Genomic DNA, 24,259 nt, shown 5'->3' with positions numbered 1-24,259 from the left:
ATTACGTCACAGCGGGAACCTGATACGTTTGCAGTGTGGCTAGCCTCTGGATGTCTCTGAATAAAGCTCTGTCATAGCTACTAACCTCTTTTGGAGCTATCACCCACCTGGTGTCCCAGGTCTATATCAGTCCCTAATTAGAGGGGAATCACCCACCTGGTGTCCCAGGTCTATATCAGTCCCTAATTAGAGGGGAATCACCCACCTGGTGTCCCAGGTCTAAATCGGTCCCTGATTAGAGGGGAATCACCCACCTGTTGTCCCAGGTCTAAATCAGTCCCTGATTGGAGGGGAATCACCCACCTGGTGTCCCAGGTCTAAACCAGTCCCTGATTAGAGGGGAATCACCCACCTGGTGTCCCAGGTCTAAATCAGTCCCTGATTAGAGGGGAATCACCCACTTGGTGTCCCAGGTCTAAATCAGTCCCTGATTAGAGGGGAATCACCCACTTGGTGTCCCAGGTCTAAATCAGTCCCTGATTGGAGGGGAATCACCCACCTGTTGTCCCAGGTCTATATCAGTCCCTGATTGGAGGGGAATCACCCACCTGGTGTCCCAGGTCTAAACCAGTCCCTGATTAGAGGGGAATCACCCACCTGGTGTCCCAGGTCTAAATCAGTCCCTAATTAGAGGGGAATCACCCACCTGGTGTCCCAGGTCTAAATCAGTCCCTGATTAGAGGGGAATCGCCCACCTGGTGTCCCAGGTCTAAATCAGTCCCTGATTAGAGGGGAATCGCCCACCTGGTGTCCCAGGTCTAAATCAGTCCCTGATTAGAGGGGAATCACCCACCTGGTGTCCCAGGTCTAAATCAGTCCCTGATTAGAGGGGAATCACCCACCTGGTGTCCCAGGTCTAAATCAGTCCCTGATTAGAGCAGAGGAATGAAAAAACAAACAGTGGAACTGGCTTTGAGGTCCAGAGTTAAATAGGAGGGATATAGAGGTTGTACTGTAACACCCCTGCCATCTCCTTCTAAGGTAAAGACACGAGGAAACAACGAGGAAACACTGAGGAGAAGTAAAGTGTTACCATGGTGACACTGTGGAGTGTTCCATGCTGAATCGTTCCAGATCATTCTAGAGCCCTGAGTGGAGTCAAAGTCTCCTGATAACTCTTCCTGGATCTCTGTAACCTTCTGGGATGAAGAGGTTGCCCTGAGCAACACAGAGCTCACACAGGCACAGGCAGGTTCTAGATGGAGTGAGACGGTCCTATTTCAACGAACCAAAGCACGACTCTGGCAGTGACATGACCACCACCATGCTCCAACCAACTGAAGCACATTGCTGAAGATTCAGAAGATGGAGGGAGGAGAGGGGAGGAGACAGAAGATGGAGGGAGGAGAGACGATGAGAGAGAAGATGGAGGGAGGAGAGAGGAGGAGACAGGGGATGGAGGGAGGAGAGAGGAGAAGAGAGAGAATGAGAGGAGGTGGTGGAGGGGTGTACGTGTGGCTCCTCCTGGTGTGTATGTTGCTGGGGGATGTCCTGGGCTGGGTGACCCCTGGAGTTCATGTTGGGGTCGAGGCTCAGGCCAATGAAAGGAGAGTCCTGGCTCACATTCCTGGTGACATCATCATAGGAGCGCTGTTCTCTGTTCACCACCAACCTCCTGCAGACAAGGTACACTGTGGTTTGGAGTGTGTGTGTTGGAGTGTGTGTGTGTGATGGAGTGTGTGTGTGTTGGAGTGTGTGTGTGTGTTGGAGTGTGTGTGTGTTGGAGTGTGTGTGTGTTGGAGTGTGTGTGTGTGTTGGAGTGTGTGTGTGTGTGTTGGAGTGTGTGTGTTGGAGTGTGTGTGTGTTGGAGTGTGTGTGTGTGATGTCATGTGTGTGTCTAACGGACTGTGTGTGTGTGTGTTGGAGTGTGTTTATGTGATGTCATGTGTGTGTCTAACGGACTGTGTGTGTGTGTATATTGGAGTGTGTGTATGTGACGACGTGTGTGTGTGTGTGTGTGTGTGTGTGTGTGTGTGTGTTGGAGTGTGTGTATGTGACGACGTGTCATGTGTGTGTGTTGGAGTGTGTGTATGTGACGACGTGTGTGTGTGTGACGTAGTGTGTGTGTGTGTGTGTGTTGGAGTGTGTGTGTGTGACGTAGTGTGTGTGTGTGACGTAGTGTGTGTATGTGACGACGTGTGTGTGTGTGACGTAGTGTGTGTGTCTGTGTGTGTGTGTGTGTGACGTAGTGTGTGTGTGTGTGTGTCTGTGACGTAGTGTGTGTGTGTGTGTGACGTAGTGTGTGTGTGTGTGTGTTGGAGTGTGTGTATGTGACGACGTGTGTGTGTGTGTGTGTGACGTAGTGTGTGTGTCTGTAATCCATAGGTCCATGAGCGTAAATGTGGAGCTGTCAGAGAACAGTATGGCATCCAACGTGTGGAGGCCATGATGCACACTCTGGACCTGATCAACTCTGACCCTCACCTCCTCCCCAACATCACCCTGGGCTGTGAGATCAGGTAGCAACTCTTTGGACAGGGGTGTGTGTTAAATTCAACTGCATAACGGTTGAACTCCACAGGGACTAACCTTGTGTTATGTGTGTGTTATGTGTGTGTGTTATGTGTGTGTGTGTTATGTGTGTGTGTGTATGTTATGTGTGTGTGTGTGTTATGTGTGTGTGTGTTGTGTGTGTGTGTTATGTGTGTGTGTTATGTGTGTGTGTGTTATGTGTGTGTGTGTAATGTGTGTGTGTGTTGTGTGTGTTATGTGTTATGTGTTATGTGTTATGTGTGTGTTATGTGTTATGTCTGTGTGTGTGTGTGTGTGTGTGTGTGTGTGTGTGTGTGTGTGTGTGTGTGTGTGTGTGTGTGTGTGTGTGTGTGTGTGTGTGTGTGTGTGTATCCCTCCCCCTCTTACAGGGACTCTTGCTGGCACAGTGCAGTGGCATTAGAACAGAGCATAGAGTTTATCAGAGACACGCTGGTCTCCAACGAGGAGGAGGAGAGTCTGAGCCTGGGGAAATGTCTGGGGGAGGACGGGATAGAGATGACCCCTGTTAGAGGGAAGAAACCCATTGTAGGATTGATAGGACCGGGTTCCAGCTCTGTGGCCATCCAGGTGCAGAACCTGCTACAGCTGTTCAACATACCACAGATCGCTTACTCTGCTACCAGCATGGACCTCAGCGACAAGGTACTGTAAGGCAGAGATACACTTTACACTCATACTATCAATACTTTATGAGTACTGTGTTTCTGTTCTAGAGTCTGTATCAGTACTTTATGAGTACTCTGGTCTAGAGTCTGCATCAGTACTTTATGAACACTCTGGTCTAGAGTCTGTATCAGTACTTTATGAACACTCTGGTCTAGAGTCTGCATCAGTACTTTATGAACACTCTGGTCTAGAGTCTGTATCAGTACTTTATGAGTACTCTGGTCTAGAGTCTGTATCAGTACTTTATGAGTACTCTGGTCTAGAGTCTGCATCAGTACTTTATGAACACTCTGGTCTAGAGTCTGTATCAGTACTTTATGAACACTCTGGTCTAGAGTCTGTATCAGTACTTTATGAACACTCTGGTCTAGAGTCTGCATCAGTACTTTATGAACACTCTGGTCTAGAGTCTGTATCAGTACTTTATGAGTACTGTGTTTCTGGTCTAAAGTCTGTATCAGTACTTTATGAACACTCTGGTCTAGAGTCTGTATCAGTACTTTATGAACACTCTGGTCTAGAGTCTGTATCAGTACTTTATGAACACTCTGGTCTAGAGTCTGTATCAGTACTTTATGAACACTCTGGTCTAGAGTCTGCATCAGTACTTTATGAGTACTGTGTTTCTGGTCTAAAGTCTGTATCATACATAGTCTAGAACAAAGTACTCAGAAGTTATTGATAGACTATTACAGAACATAGATAAAGTACTGATACAGACTGTACTGATACAGTACTGATTCAGACTGTACTGATACAGTACTTATTCAGACTGTACTGATACAGTACTGATTCAGACTGTACTGATACAGTACTGATTCAGACTGTACTGATACAGTACTGATTCAGACTGTACTGATACAGTACTGATTCAGACTGTACTGATACAGTACTGATTCAGACTGTACTGATACAGTACTGATTCAGACTGTACTGATACAGTACTGATTCAGACTGTACTGATACAGTACTGATTCAGACTGTACTGATACAGTACTGATTCAGACTGTACTGATACAGTACTGATTCAGACTGTACTGATACAGTACTGATTCAGACTGTACTGATACAGTACTGATTCAGACTGTACTGATACAGTACTGATTCAGACTGTACTGATACAGACAATACTATGAGTAATGTGTTTATATTGTAGTGTCTGTATCATTATGTTTTGAGTACTCTGGTCTAGAGTCTGTATCAGTACTTTATGAATACTCTGGTCTAGAGTCTGTATCAGTACTTTATGAACACTGGTCTAGAGTCTGTATCAGTACTTTATGAACACTCTGGTCTAGAGTACGTATCAGTACTTTATGAACACTCTGGTCTAGAGTCTGTATCAGTACTTTATGAACACTGGTCTAGAGTCTGCATCAGTACTTTATGAACACTGGTCTAGAGTCTGCATCAGTACTTTATGAACACTCTGGTCTAGAGTCTGTATCAGTACTTTATGAACACTCTGGTCTAGAGTACGTATCAGTACTTTATGAACACTCTGGTCTAGAGTCTGTATCAGTACTTTATGAACACTCTGGTCTAGAGTACGTATCAGTACTTTATGAACACTCTGGTCTAGAGTCTGTATCAGTACTTTATGAACACTGGTCTAGAGTCTGCATCAGTACTTTATGAACACTGGTCTAGAGTCTGCATCAGTACTTTATGAACACTCTGGTCTAGAGTCTGTATCAGTACTTTATGAACACTCTGGTCTAGAGTCTGTATCAGTACTTTATGAACACTCTGGTCTAGAGTCTGTATCAGTACTTTATGAACACTCTGGTCTAGAGTCTGTATCAGTACTTTATGAACACTCTGGTCTAGAGTCTGTATCAGTACTTGATGAACACTCTGGTCTAGAGTCTGTATCAGTACTTTATGAACACTGGTCTAGAGTTTGTATCAGTACTTTCTGAACACTCTGGTCTAGAGTACGTATCAGTACCTTATGAACACTCTGGTCTAGAGTCTGTATCAGTACTATATGAACACTGGTCTACAGTCTGTATCAGTACTTTATGAACACTGGTCTAGAGTCTGCATCAGTACTTTATGAACACTCTGGTCTAGAGTCTGTATCAGTACTTTATGAACACTCTGGTCTAGAGTCTGTATCAGTACTTTATGAACACTCTGGTCTAGAGTCTGTATCAGTACTTTATGAACACTCTGGTCTAGAGTCTGTATCAGTACTTTATGAACACTCTGGTCTAGAGTCTGCATCAGTACTTTATGAATACTCTGGTCTAGAGTCTGTATCAGTACTTTATGAACACTGGTCTAGAGTCTGCATCAGTACTTTATGAACACTCTGGTCTAGAGTCTGTATCAGTACTTTATGAACACTCTGGTCTAGAGTCTGTATCAGTACTTTATGAACACTCTGGTCTAGAGTCTGTATCAGTACTTTATGAACACTCTGGTCTAGAGTCTGTATCAGTACTTTATGAACACTCTGGTCTAGAGTCTGCATCAGTACTTTATGAACACTGGTCTAGAGTCTGCATCAGTACTTTATGAACACTCTGGTCTAGAGTCTGTATCAGTACTTTATGAACACTGGTCTAGAGTCTGCATCAGTACTTTATGAACACTCTGGTCTAGAGTCTGTATCAGTACTTTATGAACACTCTGGTCTAGAGTCTGTATCAGTACTTTATGAACACTCTGGTCTAGAGTCTGTATCAGTACTTTATGAACACTCTGGTCTAGAGTCTGTATCAGTACTTTATGAACACTCTGGTCTAGAGTCTGTATCAGTACTTTATGAACACTCTGGTCTAGAGTCTGTATCAGTACTTTATGAACACTCTGGTCTAGAGTCTGTATCAGTACTTGATGAACACTCTGGTCTAGAGTCTGTATCAGTACTTTATGAACACTGGTCTAGAGTTTGTATCAGTACTTTCTGAACACTCTGGTCTAGAGTACGTATCAGTACCTTATGAACACTCTGGTCTAGAGTCTGTATCAGTACTATATGAACACTGGTCTAGAGTCTGTATCAGTACTTTATGAACACTGGTCTAGAGTCTGCATCAGTACTTTATGAACACTCTGGTCTAGAGTCTGTATCAGTACTTTATGAACACTCTGGTCTAGAGTCTGTATCAGTACTTTATGAACACTCTGGTCTAGAGTCTGTATCAGTACTTTATGAACACTCTGGTCTAGAGTCTGTATCAGTACTTTATGAACACTCTGGTCTAGAGTCTGCATCAGTACTTTATGAATACTCTGGTCTAGAGTCTGTATCAGTACTTTATGAACACTCTGGTCTAGAGTCTGCATCAGTACTTTATGAACACTCTGGTCTAGAGTCTGTATCAGTACTTTATGAACACTCTGGTCTAGAGTCTGTATCAGTACTTTATGAACACTCTGGTCTAGAGTCTGTATCAGTACTTTATGAACACTCTGGTCTAGAGTCTGTATCAGTACTTTATGAACACTCTGGTCTAGAGTCTGTATCAGTACTTGATGAACACTCTGGTCTAGAGTCTGTATCAGTACTTTATGAACACTGGTCTAGAGTTTGTATCAGTACTTTCTGAACACTCTGGTCTAGAGTACGTATCAGTACCTTATGAACACTCTGGTCTAGAGTCTGTATCAGTACTATATGAACACTGGTCTAGAGTCTGTATCAGTACTATATGAACACTGGTCTAGAGTCTATATCAGTACTTTGAGAGTGCTGAATCAACCCTATTACTGTTACTCTGAATCAACACTCGGAATCATTGACTAATTGCTGCCTGTGTTTCTTTTCTAGAGTCTGTATAAGTACTTCATGAGGGTGGTGCCGTCGGATGCTCAGCAAGCCAGAGCTATGGTGGACATCGTCAAGAGATACAACTGGAGCTACGTCTCTGCTATACACACAGAGGGTAAGCCCTTATGTTTGGTGCCGTTCCAACACAGTACTTCATTGAGTACCACTCTTCATATTTTCAAGCGTGGTGGAGGCTGTATCATGAGGGTTTGCTTGTCATTGGCAAGTGACTATCGAGTTATGATATATATATATATATATATATATATATAAACGGAGTAGAGCGAAGAACAGGCAAAATCCTCGGGGGAAAACCTGGTTCGGTCTTCTTGCCAACAGACACTGGGAGACAAATCCACCTTTCAGCGGGACAAAAACAACTTTGAACACATGGCCAAATATACACTGGTTTCATGCCAAGTACTAGACAGAGCTTGAAGAATGTTTTAATGAAAAATGTACAAATATTGTCCAATCCAGTCGTGCACAGCTTTTAGAGACGCATAGCTGTAATCACTGCCATAAGTGATTTTAACTTGTATTGACTCAAGGGAGTAATTACAAAAGTATGTGGACACCCCTTCAAATAACTGGATTCAGGACCACCCGTTGCGGACAGGTGTATAAAATCGAGCCCGCAGCCATGCAATCTCCATAGACAAACACACATACTTTTTGCATATATAGAATATGTAGGTGTAGTTAGCCTTGTTAAAACTGTGAAAGACTAGCTATGAAGGTGTGTTTAGACTGTCATTTTTATTTTATATTATTATATTTATTTTCTTAATCTCTAGATGTCCTGTGTATTTAGTCATATTAAAACTGTGGAAAGACTCTAAATCTAGATCTCCTATGTCTGTTTAGCTGTTAAAACGGTGTAAAGAATAAAGATCTGTGTACAGTTGAAGTCGGAAGTCTACCAACACCTTAGCCAAATACATTTAAACTCAGTTTTTCACGATTCCTGACATTTAATCCTAGTAAATCCTAGTTTTAAATTTTTTAAATGTTATTTTATTTCACCTTTATTTAACCAGGTAGGCTAGTTGAGAACACCTTTATTTAACCAGGTAGGCTAGTTGAGAACACCTTTATTTAACCAGGTAGGCTAGTTGAGAACACGTTCTCATTTACAACTGCGACCTGGCCAAGATAAAGCATAGCAGTGTGAACTGACAACAACACAGAGTTACACATGGAGTAAACAATTAACAATAAACAACAATAATCAAGTCACAGTAGAAAAAAAGAAATAAAAAGAGAGTCTATATACATTGTGTGCAAAAAGGCATGAGGAGGTAGGCGAATAATTACAATTTAGCAGATTAACACTGGAGTGATAAATGATCAGATGGTCATGTACAGGTAGAGATATTGGTGTGCAAAAGAGCAGAAAAGTAAATAAATAAAACAGTATGGGGATGAGGTAGGTAAAAAGGGGTGGGCTATTTACCGATGGACTATGTACAGCTGCAGCGATCGGTTAGCTGCTCAGATAGCTGATGTTTGAAGTTGGTGAGGGAGATAAAAGTCTCCAACTTCAACGATTTTTGCAATTCGTTCCAGTCACAGGCAGCAGAGAACTGGAAGGAAAGGCGGCCAAATTATGTGTTGGCAGACATTTACTAGTAAATCCTAGTAAGGTCAGTTAGGATCACCACTTTATTTTCAGACTGTGAAATGTCAGAATATGATTAATTTCAGATTTGATTTCTTTCATCACATTCCCAGTGGGTCAGAAGTTTACATACACTCAATTAGTATTTGCTAGCATTGCCTTTAAATTGTTTCACTTGGATCAAATGTTTTGGGTAGCACAATAAGGAATTTTGGCCCATTCCTCCTGACAGAGCTGGTGTAACTGAGTCAGGTTTGTAGGCCTCCTTGCTCGCACTCGCTTTTTCAGTTCTTCCCACACATTTTCTATAGGATTGAGGTCAGGGCTTTGTGATGGCAACTCCAATACCTTGACTTTATTGTCCTTAAGCCATTTTGCCACATCTTTGGAAGTATGCCTGGGGTCATTGTCCATTTGGAAGACCCATTTTCGACCAAGCATTAACTTCTTGATGTCTTGAGATTTTGCTTCAATATATCCACTTAATTTTCCTTTCTCATGCTGTCATCTATTTTATGAAGTGCACCAGTCTCTCCTGCAGCAAAGCACCGCCACAACATCGTGCTGCCAGCCCCGTGCTTCACAGTTGGGATGGTGTTCGTCGACTTGCAAGCCTCCCTCTTTTTCCTCCAAACATAACGATGGTCATTATGGCCAATCAGTTATATTTTTGCTTCATCAGACCAGAGGACATTTCTCCAAAAAGTACAATCTTTGTCCCCATGTGCAGTTGCAAACCGTAGTCTGGCTTTTTTAAGTGTATGTAATCTTCCGACTTCAACTGTAAGTGCATATAGCCATGTTTAGCCAGAGCGACAGTAGTGAGTGCATCATTTCTTATACCGGTCCCCTTGTAGTAATCTAACCCACAACCCTGGCTATTGAAGTGCCAAATTCTCTACCAACTGGACCATACAGGGACCCTCTCTTTCTCTCTCTCTCTCTCTCTCTCTGGTTCTGATTGATGGTGATGGGGACCATGATGCTTTTATAACCTCTCCTAAAAAAAAACTCTGCAAAAAAAGAAACGTCCATTTTTCAGGACCCGTAAAATAATTCGTAAAAATCCAAGTAACTTCACAGCTCTTCATTGTAAAGGGTTTAAACACTGTTTCCCATGCTTGTTCAGAGAACCATAAACAATTAATGAACATGCACCTGTGGAATGGTCGTTAAGACACTAACAGCTTACAGACAGTAGGCAATTAAGGTCACTGTTATGAAAACTTAGGACACTAAAGAGGCCTTTCTACTGACTCTGTAAAACACCAAAAGAAAGATGCCCAGGGCCCCTGCTCATCTGCGCGAACGTGCCTTAGGCATGCTGCAAGGAGACATGAGGACTGCAGATGTGGCCAGGGCAATAAATTGCTATGTCCGTACTGTGAGACTGCTCGTTCTGTGTGTGATTTCCTGCAAGACAGGAATGTCAGTGTTCTGCCATGACCAGCGAAGAGCCCGGATCTCAATCCTATTGAGCACGTCTTGGACCTGTTGGATCGGAGGGTGAGGGCTAGGGCCATTCCCCCCAGAAATGTCCGGGGAACTTGCAGGTGCCTTGGTGGAAGAGTGGGGTAACATCTCACAGCAAGAACTGTCAAATCTGGTGCAGTCCATGAGGAGGAGATGCACTGCAGTACTTAATGCAGCTGGTGGCCACACCAGATACTGACTGTTACTTTTGATTTTCACCCCCCTTTGTTCAGGGACACATTATTCAATTTCTGTTAGTCACATGTCTGTGGAACTTGTTCAGTTTATGTCTCAGTTGTTGAATCTTGTTATGCTCATTCAAAAATGTACACATGTTAAGTTTGACATGTTGACAGTGAGAGGACTGTAAGTGCATATAGCCATGTTTAGCCAGAGCGACATTTTTTTGCGGAGTTTACATACACAACCCAACACATCTTGATCCTTGCAGGAGTTTCTCATTTATGTTTAACCCTTGAGTGACCATCTGATCATGTGACCTTGACAGAAACTCAGTTTAGTGAAATCCTGTTTAGTTCAGAACACTGAGCTCTGTGACATCACCTGCTTTGTGACATCACTGTCTTTCTCTGCTGATAGGATTCAAGGCAAGTTGCTATAGCAACGTCTAAAATCTGAAACCACACGCACGCTCATCCACGTGCACACACCACCATCCCCCCACCAGAGAGAGACATGTATACCCCCACCAGAGAGAGGCATGTATACCCCCCCCAGAGAGAGGCATGTATACCCCCTCCCACCAGAGAGAGGCATGTATACCCCCCCACCAGAGAGAGGCATGTATACCCCCCCCAGAGAGAGGCATGTATACCCCCACCAGAGAGAGGCATGTGTACACCCCCACCAGAGAGAGGCATGTATACCCCCCCCCACCAGAGAGAGGCATGTATACCCCCCCCCCACCAGAGAGAGGCATGTGTACACCCCCACCAGAGAGAGGCATGTATACCCCCACCAGAGAGAGGCATGTATACCCCCCCCAGAGAGAGGCATGTATACCCCCTCCCACCAGAGAGAGGCATGTATACCCCCCCACCAGAGAGAGGCATGTATACCCCCCCCAGAGAGAGGCATGTATACCCCCACCAGAGAGAGGCATGTGTACACCCCCACCAGAGAGAGGCATGTATACCCCCCCCACCAGAGAGAGGCATGTGTACACCCCCACCAGAGAGAGGCATGTATACCCCCACCAGAGAGAGGTATGTATACCCCCCCAGAGAGAGGCATGTATACCCCCCCCCCCAGAGAGAGGCATGTATACCCCTCCCCCAGAGAGAGGCATGTATACCCCCACCAGAGAGAGGCATGTATACCCCCCCACCAGAGAGAGGCATGTATACCCCCCACCAGAGAGAGGCATGTATACCCCCCCACCAGAGAGAGGCATGTATACCCCCACCAGAGAGAGGCATGTATACCCCCACCAGAGAGAGGCATGTATACCCCCTCCCACCGGAGAGGGGCATGTATACCCCCCCCCCAGAGAGAGGCATGTATACCCCCTCCCTCCGGAGAGAGGCATGTATACCCCCCCACCAGAGAGAGGCATGTATACCCCCCCCCCAGAGAGAGGCATGTATACCCCCCCCACCAGAGAGAGGCATGTATACCCCCCCCCCCCCCCCCAGGGAGAGGCATGTATACCCCCCCCCCCCCAGAGAGAGGCATGTATACCCCCTCCCTCCGGAGAGAGGCATGTATACCCCCCCACCAGAGAGAGGCATGTATACCCCCCCCCCAGAGAGAGGCATGTATACCCCCCCCACCAGAGAGAGGCATGTATACCCCCCCGCCCCCCCCAGGGAGAGGCATGTATACCCCCCCCCCCAGAGAGAGGCATGTATACCCCCACCAGAGAGAGGCATGTATACCCCCCACAAGAGAGAGGCATGTATACCCCCCCCCCCCCCCCGAGAGAGGCATGTATACCCCCACCAGAGAGAGGCATGTATACCCCACCAGAGAGAGGCATGTATACCCCCCACAAGAGAGAGGCATGTATACCCCCACCAGAGAGAGGCATGTAAACCCCCACCAGAGAGAGGCATGTATACCCCCCCACCCCCCGAGAGAGGCATGTATACCCCCACCAGAGAGAGGCATGTAAACCCCCACAAGAGAGAGGCATGTATACCCCCCCCCCCCCCCGAGAGAGGCATGTATACCCCCACCAGAGAGAGGCATGTATACCCCCACCAGAGAGAGGCATGTATACCCCCCCACAAGAGAGAGGCATGTGTACACCCCCACCAGAGAGAGGCATGTATACCCCCCCCCACCAGAGAGAGGCATGTGTACACCCCCACCAGAGAGAGGCATGTATACCCCCACCAGAGAGAGGTATGTATACCCCCCCCAGAGAGAGGCATGTATACCCCCCCCCCCAGAGAGAGGCATGTATACCCCTCCCCCAGAGAGAGGCATGTATACCCCCACCAGAGAGAGGCATGTATACCCCCCCACCAGAGAGAGGCATGTATACCCCCCCACCAGAGAGAGGCATGTATACCCCCCCACCAGAGAGAGGCATGTATACCCCCACCAGAGAGAGGCATGTATACCCCCACCAGAGAGAGGCATGTATACCCCCTCCCACCGGAGAGGGGCATGTATACCCCCCCCCCCAGAGAGAGGCATGTATACCCCCTCCCTCCGGAGAGAGGCATGTATACCCCCCCACCAGAGAGAGGCATGTATACCCCCCCCCCAGAGAGAGGCATGTATACCCCCCCCACCAGAGAGAGGCATGTATACCCCCCCCCCCCCCCCAGGGAGAGGCATGTATACCCCCCCCCCCCCCAGAGAGAGGCATGTATACCCCCTCCCTCCGGAGAGAGGCATGTATACCCCCCACCAGAGAGAGGCATGTATACCCCCCCCCAGAGAGAGGCATGTATACCCCCCCACCAGAGAGAGGCATGTATACCCCCCCGCCCCCCCAGGGAGAGGCATGTATACCCCCCCCCCAGAGAGAGGCATGTGTACCCCCCCACCAGAGAGAGGCATGTATACACCCCCCCCCAGAGAGAGGCATGTATACCCCCACCAGAGAGAGGCATGTATACCCCCCCACAAGAGAGAGGCATGTATACCCCCCCCCCCCCGAGAGAGGCATGTATACCCCCACCAGAGAGAGGCATGTATACCCCCACCAGAGAGAGGCATGTATACCCCCCACAAGAGAGAGGCATGTATACCCCCACCAGAGAGAGGCATGTAAACCCCCACCAGAGAGAGGCATGTATACCCCCCCACAAGAGAGAGGCATGTATACCCCCACCAGAGAGAGGCATGTATACCCCCCCACCAGAGAGAGGCATGTATACCCCCCCCCCAGAGAGAGGCATGTATACCCCCCCCACCAGAGAGAGGCATGTATACCCCCCCGCCCCCCCCAGGGAGAGGCATGTATACCCCCCCCCCCCAGAGAGAGGCATGTGTACCCCCCCACCAGAGAGAGGCATGTATACACCCCCCCCCAGAGAGAGGCATGTATACCCCCACCAGAGAGAGGCATGTATACCCCCCCACAAGAGAGAGGCATGTATACCCCCCCCCCCCCCGAGAGAGGCATGTATACCCCCACCAGAGAGAGGCATGTATACCCCCACCAGAGAGAGGCATGTATACCCCCCCACAAGAGAGAGGCATGTATACCCCCACCAGAGAGAGGCATGTAAACCCCCACCAGAGAGAGGCATGTATACCCCCCCACAAGAGAGAGGCATGTATACCCCCACCAGAGAGAGGCATGTATACCCCCCCACCAGAGAGAGGCATGTACACCCCCCCCCCCCCAGAGGGAGGCATGTATACACCCCCACAAGAGAGAGGCATGTATACCCCCACCAGAGAGAGGCATGTATAACCCCCACCAGAGAGAGGCATGTATACCCCCCCCCCCCAGAGAGAGGCATGTATACCACCCCCCCCCCCCAGAGAGAGGCATGTATACCCCCCCCCCACCAGAGAGAGGCATGTATACCCCCACCAGAGAGAGGCATGTATACCCCCCCCAGAGAGAGGCATGTATACCCCCACCAGAGAGAGGCATGTATACCCCCCCACAAGAGAGAGGCATGTATACCCCCCCCACCAGAGAGAGGCATGTATACCCCCACCAGAGAGAGGCATGTATACCCCCCCCAGAGAGAGGCATGTATACCCCCACCAGAGAGAGGCATGTATACCCCCCCCACAAGAGAGAGGCATGTATACCCCCCCCCCAGAGAGAGGCATGTATACCCCCCCACTAGAGAGAGGCATGTATACCCCCCCCCCCAGAGAGAGGCATGTATACCCCCCCCCCAGAGAGAGGCATGTATACCCCCACCAGAGAGAGGCATGTATACCCGCCCCCCCCCCAGCGAGAGGCATGTATACCCCCCCCCCCAGAGAGAGGCATGTATACCCCCCCCCAGAGAGAGGCATGTATACCCCCCCACCAGAGAGAGGCATGTATACCCCCCCCCCCCCAGAGAGAGGCATGTATACCCCCCCACTAGAGAGAGGCATGTATACCCCCCCACCCCCAGAGAGAGGCATGTATACCCCCCCCCCCCCAGAGAGAGGCATGTATACCCCCCCCACCAGAGAGAGGCATGTAAACCCCCCACCCAGAGAGAGGCATGTATACCCCCACCAGAGAGAGGCATGTATACCCCCCCCACCAGAGAGAGGCATGTAAACCCCCCCCCCAGAGAGAGGCATGTATACACCCCCACCAGAGAGAGGCATGTATACACCCCCACCAGAGAGAGGCATGTATACCCCCACCAGAGAGAGGCATGTACACCCCCCACCAGAGAGAGGCATGTATAACCCCCCCCACCAGAGAGAGGCATGTATACCCCCCCACCAGAGAGAGGCATGTATACCCCCCCAGAGAGAGGCATGTATACCCCCCACCAGAGAGAGGCATGTATACCCCCCCACCAGAGAGAGGCATGTTTCCCCCCCCCCCCCCCCCCAGAGAGAGGCATGTATACCCCCCCCCCCAGAGAGAGGCATGTGTACCCCCCCCCCCAGAGAGAGGCATGTATACCCCCCCCCCCCCAGAGAGAGGCATGTATACCCCCCCCACCAGAGAGAGGCATGTATACCCCCCCCACCAGAGAGAGGCATGTATACCCCCCCAGAGAGAGGCATGTATACCCCCCCACCAGAGAGAGGCATGTATACCCCCCCACCAGAGAGAGGCATGTATACCCCCCCCCCCCCCCCCAGAGAGAGGCATGTATACCCCCCCACCAGAGAGAGGCATGTATACCCCCCCCCCAGAGAGAGGCATGTATACCCCCCCCCCAGAGAGAGGCATGTGTACCCCCCCCCCCCCAGAGAGAGGCATGTATACCCCCCCCCCCCCAGAGAGAGGCATGTATACCCCCCCCCACCAGAGAGAGGCATGTATACACCCCCAGAGAGAGGCATGTATACCCCCCCAGAGAGAGGCATGTAAACCAACCCCCCCAGAGAGAGGCATGTATACCCCCACCAGAGAGAGGCATGTATACCCCCCCCACCAGAGAGAGGCATGTAAACCCCCCCCCCCCCAGAGAGAGGCATGTATACACCCCCACCAGAGAGAGGCATGTAAACCCCCCCCCAGAGAGAGGCATGTATACACCCCCACCAGAGAGAGGCATGTATACCCCCACCAGAGAGAGGCATGTATACCCCCCCCACCAGAGAGAGGCATGTATACCCCCCCCACCAGAGAGAGGCATGTATACCCCCCCCCCCACCAGAGAGGGGCATGTATACCCCCCCAGAGAGAGGCATGTATACCCCCCCACCAGAGAGAGGCATGTATACCCCCCCCCCTCCAGAGAGAGGCATGTGTACCCCCCCCCCCCCCCCCCCCCCCAGAGAGAGGCATGTGTACACCCCCCCAGAGAGAGGCATGTGTACACCCCCCCAGAGAGAGGCATGTGTACACCCCCCCCAGAGAGAGGCATGTGTACACCCCCACCAGAGAGAGAATAGATGTTCCCCAGCAACAGGAACTAGGTGACCTGGTTTACATGTGAATGGGAGAGTCTCTCCCTAATACTGAGACAAATGGGGACACCAACTATATAGAGCATCACACTGGTCTGTGTGTGTGTGCGTGTGCGTGGGTGCATGCGTGTGTGCATGCGTGTGCACATGTGTGTGTGTGTGTGTGTGTGTGTGTGTGTGCGTGCAAGTGTGTGTGTGTGTGTGTGTAAATAAAAGCTACTGAGCTACTGCAAGGTCTATGTTGTTTTATAGGTAGCCTTCTGTTTCTGCTGCTCTGGTTATGTCTAGAGGTCCTAGCTACATAGACTCATTATGTCTAGAGGTCCTAGCTACATAGACTCATTATTTCTAGGGGTCCTAGCTACATGGTCTATAACCTGACTGTCTAGAGGTCCTAGCTACATAGACTCATTATGTCTAGAGGTCCTAGCTACATAGACTCATTATGTCTAGAGGTCCTAGCTACATGGTCTGTAACCTGACTCGTTATGTCTAGGGGTCCTAGCTACATGGTCTGTAACCTGACTCATTATGTCTAGGGGTCCTAGCTACATGGTCTGTAACCTGACTGTCTAGGGGACCTAGCTACATGGTCTGTAACCTGACTCATTATGTCTAGGGGTCCTAGTTACATGGTCTGTAACCTGACTGTCTAGGGGTCCTAGCTACATAGACTCATTATGTCTAGAGGTCCTAGCTACATGGTCTGTAACCTGACTGTCTAGAGGCCCTAGCTACATAGACTCATTATGTCTAGAGGTCCTAGCTACATAGACTCATTATGTCTAGGGGTCCTAGCTACATGGTCTGTAACCTGACTCGTTATGTCTAGGGGTCCTACCTACATGGTCTATAACCTGACTGTCTAGGGGACCTAGCCACATGGTCTGTAACCTGACTCATTATGTCTAGGGGTCCTAGTTACATGGTCTGTAACCTGACTCATTATGTCTAGGGGTCCTAGCTACATGGTCTGCAACCTGACTCATTATGTCTAGGGGTCCTAGCTACATGGTGTGTAACCTGACGGTCTAGGGGTCCTAGCTACATAGACTCATTATGTCTAGAGGTCCTAGCTACATGGTCTGTAACCTGACTGTCTAGAGGCCCTAGCTACATAGACTCATTATGTCTAGAGGTCCTAGCTACATAGACTCATTATGTCTAGGGGTCCTAGCTACATGGTCTGTAACCTGACTCGTTATGTCTAGGGGTCCTACCTACATGGTCTATAACCTGACTGTCTAGGGGACCTAGCCACATGGTCTGTAACCTGACTCATTATGTCTAGGGGTCCTAGTTACATGGTCTGTAACCTGACTCATTATGTCTAGGGGTCCTAGCTACATGGTCTGCAACCTGACTCATTATGTCTAGGGGTCCTAGCTACATGGTGTGTAACCTGACGGTCTAGGGGTCCTAGTTACATGGTCTGTAACCTGACTCGTATTGTCTAGGGGTCCTAGCTACATGGTCTGTAACCTGACTGTCTAGGGGTCCTAGTTACATGGTCTGTAACCTGACTCATTATGTCTAGGGGTCCTAGTTACATGGTCTGTAACCTGACTAGGGGTCCTAGCTACATGGTCTGTAACCTGACTCATTATGTCTAGGGGTCTTAGCTACATGGTCTGTAACCTGACTGTCTAGGGGTCCTAGCTACATGGTCTGTAACCTGACTCAATATGTCTAGAGGTCCTAGTTACATGGTCTGTAACCTGAATCATTATGTCTAGGTGTCCTAGATACATGGTCTGTAACCTGACTGTCTAGGGGACCTAGCTACATGGTCTGTAACCTGACTCATTATGTCTAGGGGTCCTAGCTACATGGTCTGTAACCTGACTGTCTAGGGGTCCTAGCTACATGGTCTGTAACCTGACTCATTATGTCTAGGGGTCCTAGCTACATGGTCTGTAACCTGACTCATTATGTCTAGGGGTCCTAGCTACATGGTCTGTAACCTGACTCATTATGTCTAGGGGTCCTAGCTACATGGTCTGTAACCTGACTCATTATGTCTAGAGGTCCTAGCTACATGGTCTGTAACCTGACTGTCTAGGGGTCCTAGTTACATGGTCTGTAAACTGACTGTCTAGGGTCCTAGCTACATGGTCTGTAACCTGACTCATTATACCTAGGGGTCCTAGCTACATGGTCTGTAACCTGACTCATTATGTCTAGGGGTCCTAGCTACATGGTCTGTAACCTGACTCATTATGTCTAGGGGTCCTAGCTACATGGTCTGTAAAATGACTGTCTAGGGGTCCTAGCTACATGGTCTGTAACCTGACTCATTATGTCATGAGGTCCTAGCTACATGGTCTGTAACCTGACTGTCTAGGGGTCCTAGTTACATGGTCTGTAACCTGACTGTCTAGAGGTCCTAGTTACATGGTCTGTAACCTGACTGTCTAGGAGTCCTAGCTACATGGTCTGTAACCTGACTCATGTCTAGGGGTCCTAGTTACATGGTCTGTAACCTGACTGTCTAGGGGTCCTAGCTACATGGTCTGTAACCTGACTCATTATGTCTAGGGGTCCTAGCTACATGGTCTGTAACCTGACTCATTATGTCTAGAGGTCCTAGCTACATGGTCTGTAACCTGACTCATTATGTCTAGGGCTCCTAGTTAAATGGTCTGTAACCTGACTGACTGTCTAGAGGTCCTAGCTACATAGACTGATTATGTCTAGAGGTCCTAGCTACATGGTCTGTAACCTGACTGTCTAGGGGTCCTAGCTACATGGTCTGTAACCTGACTCATTATGTCTAGAGGTCCTAGTTACATGGTCTGTAACCTGAATCATTATGTGTAGGGGTCCTAGCTACATGGTCTGTAACCTGACTGTCTAGGGGTCCTAGCTACATGGTCTGTAACCTGACTCATTATGTCTAGGGGTCTTAGCTACATGGTCTGTAACCTGACTGTCTAGGGCCCTAGCTACATGGTCTGTAACCTGACTGTCTAGAGGTCCTAGCTACATAGACTCATTATGTCTACGGTCCTAGCTACATGGTGTGTACCTGACTCATTATGTCTAGGGGTCCTAGTTACATGGTCTGTAACCTGACTGTCTAGGGGTCCTAGCTACATGGTCTGTAACCTGACTCATTATGTCTAGGGTTCCTAGCTACATGGTCTGTAACCTGACTCATTATGTCTAGAGGTCCTTGCTACATGGTCTGTAACCTGACTCATTATGTCTAGGGCTCCTAGTTAAATGGTCTGTAACCTGACTGTCTAGAGGTCCTAGCTACATAAACTGATTATGTCTAGAGGTCCTAGCTGCATGGTGTGTAACCTGACTCATTATGTCTAGGGGTCCTAGCTACATGGTCTGTAACCTGACTCATTATGTCTTGGGGTCCTAGCTACATGGTCTGTAACCTGACTGTCTAGGGGACCTAGCTACATGATCTGTAACCTGACTCATTATGTCTAGGGGTCCTAGCTACATGGTCTGTAACCTGACTGTCTAGGGGTCCTAGCTACATGGTCTGTAACCTGACTCATTATGTCTAGGGGTCCTAGCTACATGATCTGTAACCTGACTCATTATGTCTAGGGGTCCTAGCTACATGGTCTGTAACCTGACTCATTATGTCTAGGGGTCCTAGCTACATGGTCTGTAACCTGACTCATTATGTCTAGAGGTCCTAGCTACATGGTCTGTAACCTGACTGTCTAGGGGTCCTAGTTACATGGTCTGTAAACTGACTGTCTAGGGTCCTAGCTACATGGTCTGTAACCTGACTCATTATACCTAGGGGTCCTAGCTACATGGTCTGTAACCTGACTCATTATGTCTAGGGGTCCTAGCTACATGGTCTGTAACCTGACTCATTATGTCTAGAGGTCCTAGTTACATGGTCTGTAAAATGACTGTCTAGGGGTCCTAGCTACATGGTCTATAACCTGACTCATTATGTCATGAGGTCCTAGCTACATGGTCTGTAACCTGACTGTCTAGGGGTCCTAGTTACATGGTCTGTAACCTGACTGTCTAGAGGTCCTAGTTACATGGTCTGTAACCTGACTGTCTAGGAGTCCTAGCTACATGGTCTGTAACCTGACTCATGTCTAGGGGTCCTAGTTACATGGTCTGTAACCTGACTGTCTAGGGGTCCTAGCTACATGGTCTGTAACCTGACTCATTATGTCTAGGGGTCCTAGCTACATGGTCTGTAACCTGACTCATTATGTCTAGAGGTCCTAGCTACATGGTCTGTAACCTGACTCATTATGTCTAGGGCTCCTAGTTAAATGGTCTGTAACCTGACTGTCTAGAGGTCCTAGCTACATAGACTGATTATGTCTAGAGGTCCTAGCTACATGGTCTGTAACCTGACTGTCTAGGGGTCCTAGCTACATGGTCTGTAACCTGACTCATTATGTCTAGAGGTCCTAGTTACATGGTCTGTAACCTGAATCATTATGTGTAGGGGTCCTAGCTACATGGTCTTAACCTGACTGTCTAGGGGTCCTAGCTACATGGTCTGTAACCTGACTCATTATGTCTAGGGGTCTTAGCTACATGGTCTGTAACCTGACTGTCTAGGGCCCTAGCTACATGGTCTGTAACCTTACTGTCTAGAGATCCTAGCTACATAGACTCATTATGTCTACGGTCCTAGCTACATGGTGTGTACCTGACTCATTATGTCTAGGGGTCCTAGTTACATGGTCTGTAACCTGACTGTCTAGGGGTCCTAGCTACATGGTCTGTAACCTGACTCATTATGTCTAGGGGTCCTAGCTACATGGTCTGTAACCTGACTCATTATGTCTAGAGGTCCTTGCTACATGGTCTGTAACCTGACTCATTATGTCTAGGGCTCCTAGTTAAATGGTCTGTAACCTGACTGTCTAGAGGTCCTAGCTACATAGACTGATTATGTCTAGAGGTCCTAGCTACATGGTCTGTAACCTGACTGTCTAGGGGTCCTAGCTACATGGTCTGTAACCTGACTCATTATGTCTAGAGGTCCTAGTTACATGGTCTGTAACCTGAATCATTATGTGTAGGGGTCCTAGCTACATGGTCTGTAACCTGACTGTCTAAGGGTCCTAGCTACATGGTCTGTAACCTGACTCATTATGTCTAGGGGTCTTAGCTACATGGTCTGTAACCTGACTGTCTAGAGGTCCTAGCTACATGGTCTGTAACCTGACTCATTATGTCTAGGGGTCCTAGCTACATGGTCTGTAACCTGACTCATTATGTCTTGGGGTCCTAGCTACATGGTCTGTAACCTGACTGTCTAGAGGTCCTAGCTACATGGTCTGTAACCTGACTCGTTATGTCTAGGGGTCCTAGCTACATGGTCTGTAACCTGACTCGTTATGTCTAGGGTCCTAGCTACATGGTCTGTAACCTGACTGTCTAGGGGACCTAGCTACATGGTCTGTAACCTGACTCATTATGTCTAGGGGTCCTAGTTAAATGGTCTGTAACCTGACTGTCTAGAGGTCCTAGCTATATAGACTGATTATGTCTAGAGGTCCTAGCTACATGGTCTGTAACCTGACTGTCTAGGGGTCCTAGCTACATGGTCTGTAACCTGACTCATTATGTCTAGAGGTCCTAGTTACATGGTCTGTAACCTGAATCATTATGTGTAGGGGTCCTAGCTACATGGTCTGTAACCTGACTGTCTAGGGGTCCTAGCTACATGGTCTGTAACCTGACTGTCTAGGGGTCCTAGCTACATGGTCTGTAACCTGACTGTCTAGGGTTCCTAGTTACATGGTCTGTAAACTGACTGTCTAGGGGTCCTAGCTACATGGTCTGTAACCTGACTCATTTTGTCTAGGGGTCCTAGCTACATGGTCTGTAACCTGACTCATTTTGTCTAGGGGTCCTAGCTACATGGTCTGTAACCTGACTCATTATGTCTAGGGGTCCTAGCTACATGGTCTGTAAACTGACTGTCTAGGGGTCCTAGCTACATGGTCTGTAACCTGACTCATTATGTCATGAGGGCCTAGCTACATGGTCTGTAACCTGACTCGTTATGTCTAGGGGTCCTAGCTACATGGTCTGTAACCTGACTCGTTATGTCTAGGGGTCCTAGCTACATGGTCTGTAACCTGACTGTCTAGGGGACCTAGCTACATGGTCTGTAACCTGACTCATTATGTCTAGGGGTCCTAGTTACATGGTCTGTAACTTGACTCATTATGTCTAGGGGTCCTAGCTACGTGGTCTGCAACCTGACTCATTATGTCTAGGGGTCCTAGTTACATGGTCTGTAACCTGACTCATTATGTCTAGAGGTCCTAGCTACATGGTCTGTAACCTGACTCGTTATGTCTAGGGGTCCTAGCTACATGGTCTGTAACCTGACTCGTTATGTCTAGGGTCCTAGCTACATGGTCTGTAACCTGACTGTCTAGGGGACCTAGCTACATGGTCTGTAACCTGACTCATTATGTCTAGGGGTCCTAGTTAAATGGTCTGTAACCTGACTGTCTAGAGGTCCTAGCTATATAGACTGATTATGTCTAGAGGTCCTAGCTACATGGTCTGTAACCTGACTGTCTAGGGGTCCTAGCTACATGGTCTGTAACCTGACTCATTATGTCTAGAGGTCCTAGTTACATGGTCTGTAACCTGAATCATTATGTGTAGGGGTCCTAGCTACATGGTCTGTAACCTGACTGTCTAGGGGTCCTAGCTACATGGTCTGTAACCTGACTGTCTAGGGGTCCTAGCTACATGGTCTGTAACCTGACTGTCTAGGGTTCCTAGTTACATGGTCTGTAAACTGACTGTCTAGGGGTCCTAGCTACATGGTCTGTAACCTGACTCATTTTGTCTAGGGGTCCTAGCTACATGGTCTGTAACCTGACTCATTTTGTCTAGGGGTCCTAGCTACATGGTCTGTAACCTGACTCATTATGTCTAGGGGTCCTAGCTACATGGTCTGTAAACTGACTGTCTAGGGGTCCTAGCTACATGGTCTGTAACCTGACTCATTATGTCATGAGGGCCTAGCTACATGGTCTGTAACCTGACTCGTTATGTCTAGGGGTCCTAGCTACATGGTCTGTAACCTGACTCGTTATGTCTAGGGGTCCTAGCTACATGGTCTGTAACCTGACTGTCTAGGGGACCTAGCTACATGGTCTGTAACCTGACTCATTATGTCTAGGGGTCCTAGTTACATGGTCTGTAACTTGACTCATTATGTCTAGGGGTCCTAGCTACGTGGTCTGCAACCTGACTCATTATGTCTAGGGGTCCTAGTTACATGGTCTGTAACCTGACTCATTATGTCTAGGGGTCCTAGCTACATGGTCTGTAACCTGACTCATTATGTCTAGAGGCCCTAGCTACATGGTCTGTAACCTGACTGTCTAGGGTTCCTAGTTACATGGTCTGTAAACTGACTGTCTAGGGGTCCTAGCTACATGGTCTGTAACCTGACTCATTTTGTCTAGGGGTCCTAGCTACATGGTCTGTAACCTGACTCATTTTGTCTAGGGGTCCTAGCTACATGGTCTATAACCTGACTCATTATGTCTAGGGGTCGTAGCTACATGGTCTGTAAACTGACTGTCTAGGGGTCCTAGCTACATGGTCTGTAACCTGACTCATTATGTCATGAGGGCCTAGCTACATGGTCTGTAACCTGACTGTCTAGGGGTCCTAGTTACATGGTCTGTAACCTGACTGTCTAGAGGTCCTAGTTACATGGTCTGTAACCTGACTGTCTAGGGGTCCTAGCTACATGGTCTGTAACCTGACTCATTATGTCTAGGGGTCCTAGCTACATGGTCTGTAACCTGACTCATTATGAAAAGAGGTCCTAGCTACATGGTCTGTAACCAGACTGTCTAGGGGTCCTAGCTAAATGGTCTGTAACCTGACTCATTATGTCTAGGGGTCTTAGCTACATGGTCTGTAACCTGACTGTCTAGGGCCCTAGCTACATGGTCTGTAACCTGACTGTCTAGAGATCCTAGCTACATAGACTCATTATGTCTACGGTCCTAGCTACATGGTGTGTAACCTGACTCATTATGTCTAGGGGTCCTAGTTACATGGTCTGTAACCTGACTGTCTAGGGGTCCTAGCTACATGGTCTGTAACCTGACTCATTATGTCTAGGGGTCCTAGCTACATGGTCTGTAACCTGACTCATTATGTCTAGAGGTCCTAGCTACATGGTCTGTAACCTGACTCATTAT

The 24,259-nt window shown here is 48.1% G+C and overlaps 1 protein-coding gene across 1 annotated transcript in view; it reads left to right on the top strand.

The window, feature by feature from the left end:
• grm5a (glutamate receptor, metabotropic 5a) overlaps positions 1-24,259 on the top strand; it is a 108,521-nt gene that overhangs the window by 9,602 nt on the left and 74,660 nt on the right. The window contains exons 2-5 of the mRNA XM_031809103.1: positions 982-1,626; positions 2,326-2,459; positions 2,862-3,135; positions 6,941-7,055. Of these exons, the coding sequence (XP_031664963.1) occupies positions 1,306-1,626; positions 2,326-2,459; positions 2,862-3,135; positions 6,941-7,055 (844 nt within the window). The 5' untranslated portion in view covers positions 982-1,305. The remainder of the gene's footprint in view (positions 1-981; positions 1,627-2,325; positions 2,460-2,861; positions 3,136-6,940; positions 7,056-24,259) is intronic.

The sequence above is a fragment of the Oncorhynchus kisutch genome, linkage group LG29 (genome assembly GCF_002021735.2).
Source record: "Oncorhynchus kisutch isolate 150728-3 linkage group LG29, Okis_V2, whole genome shotgun sequence".
NCBI classification, from domain to species: Eukaryota; Metazoa; Chordata; class Actinopteri; order Salmoniformes; family Salmonidae; genus Oncorhynchus; species Oncorhynchus kisutch.
Note: the sequence above shows the minus strand (reverse complement) of the source record. Positions and strands in the feature narration are given on the sequence as shown.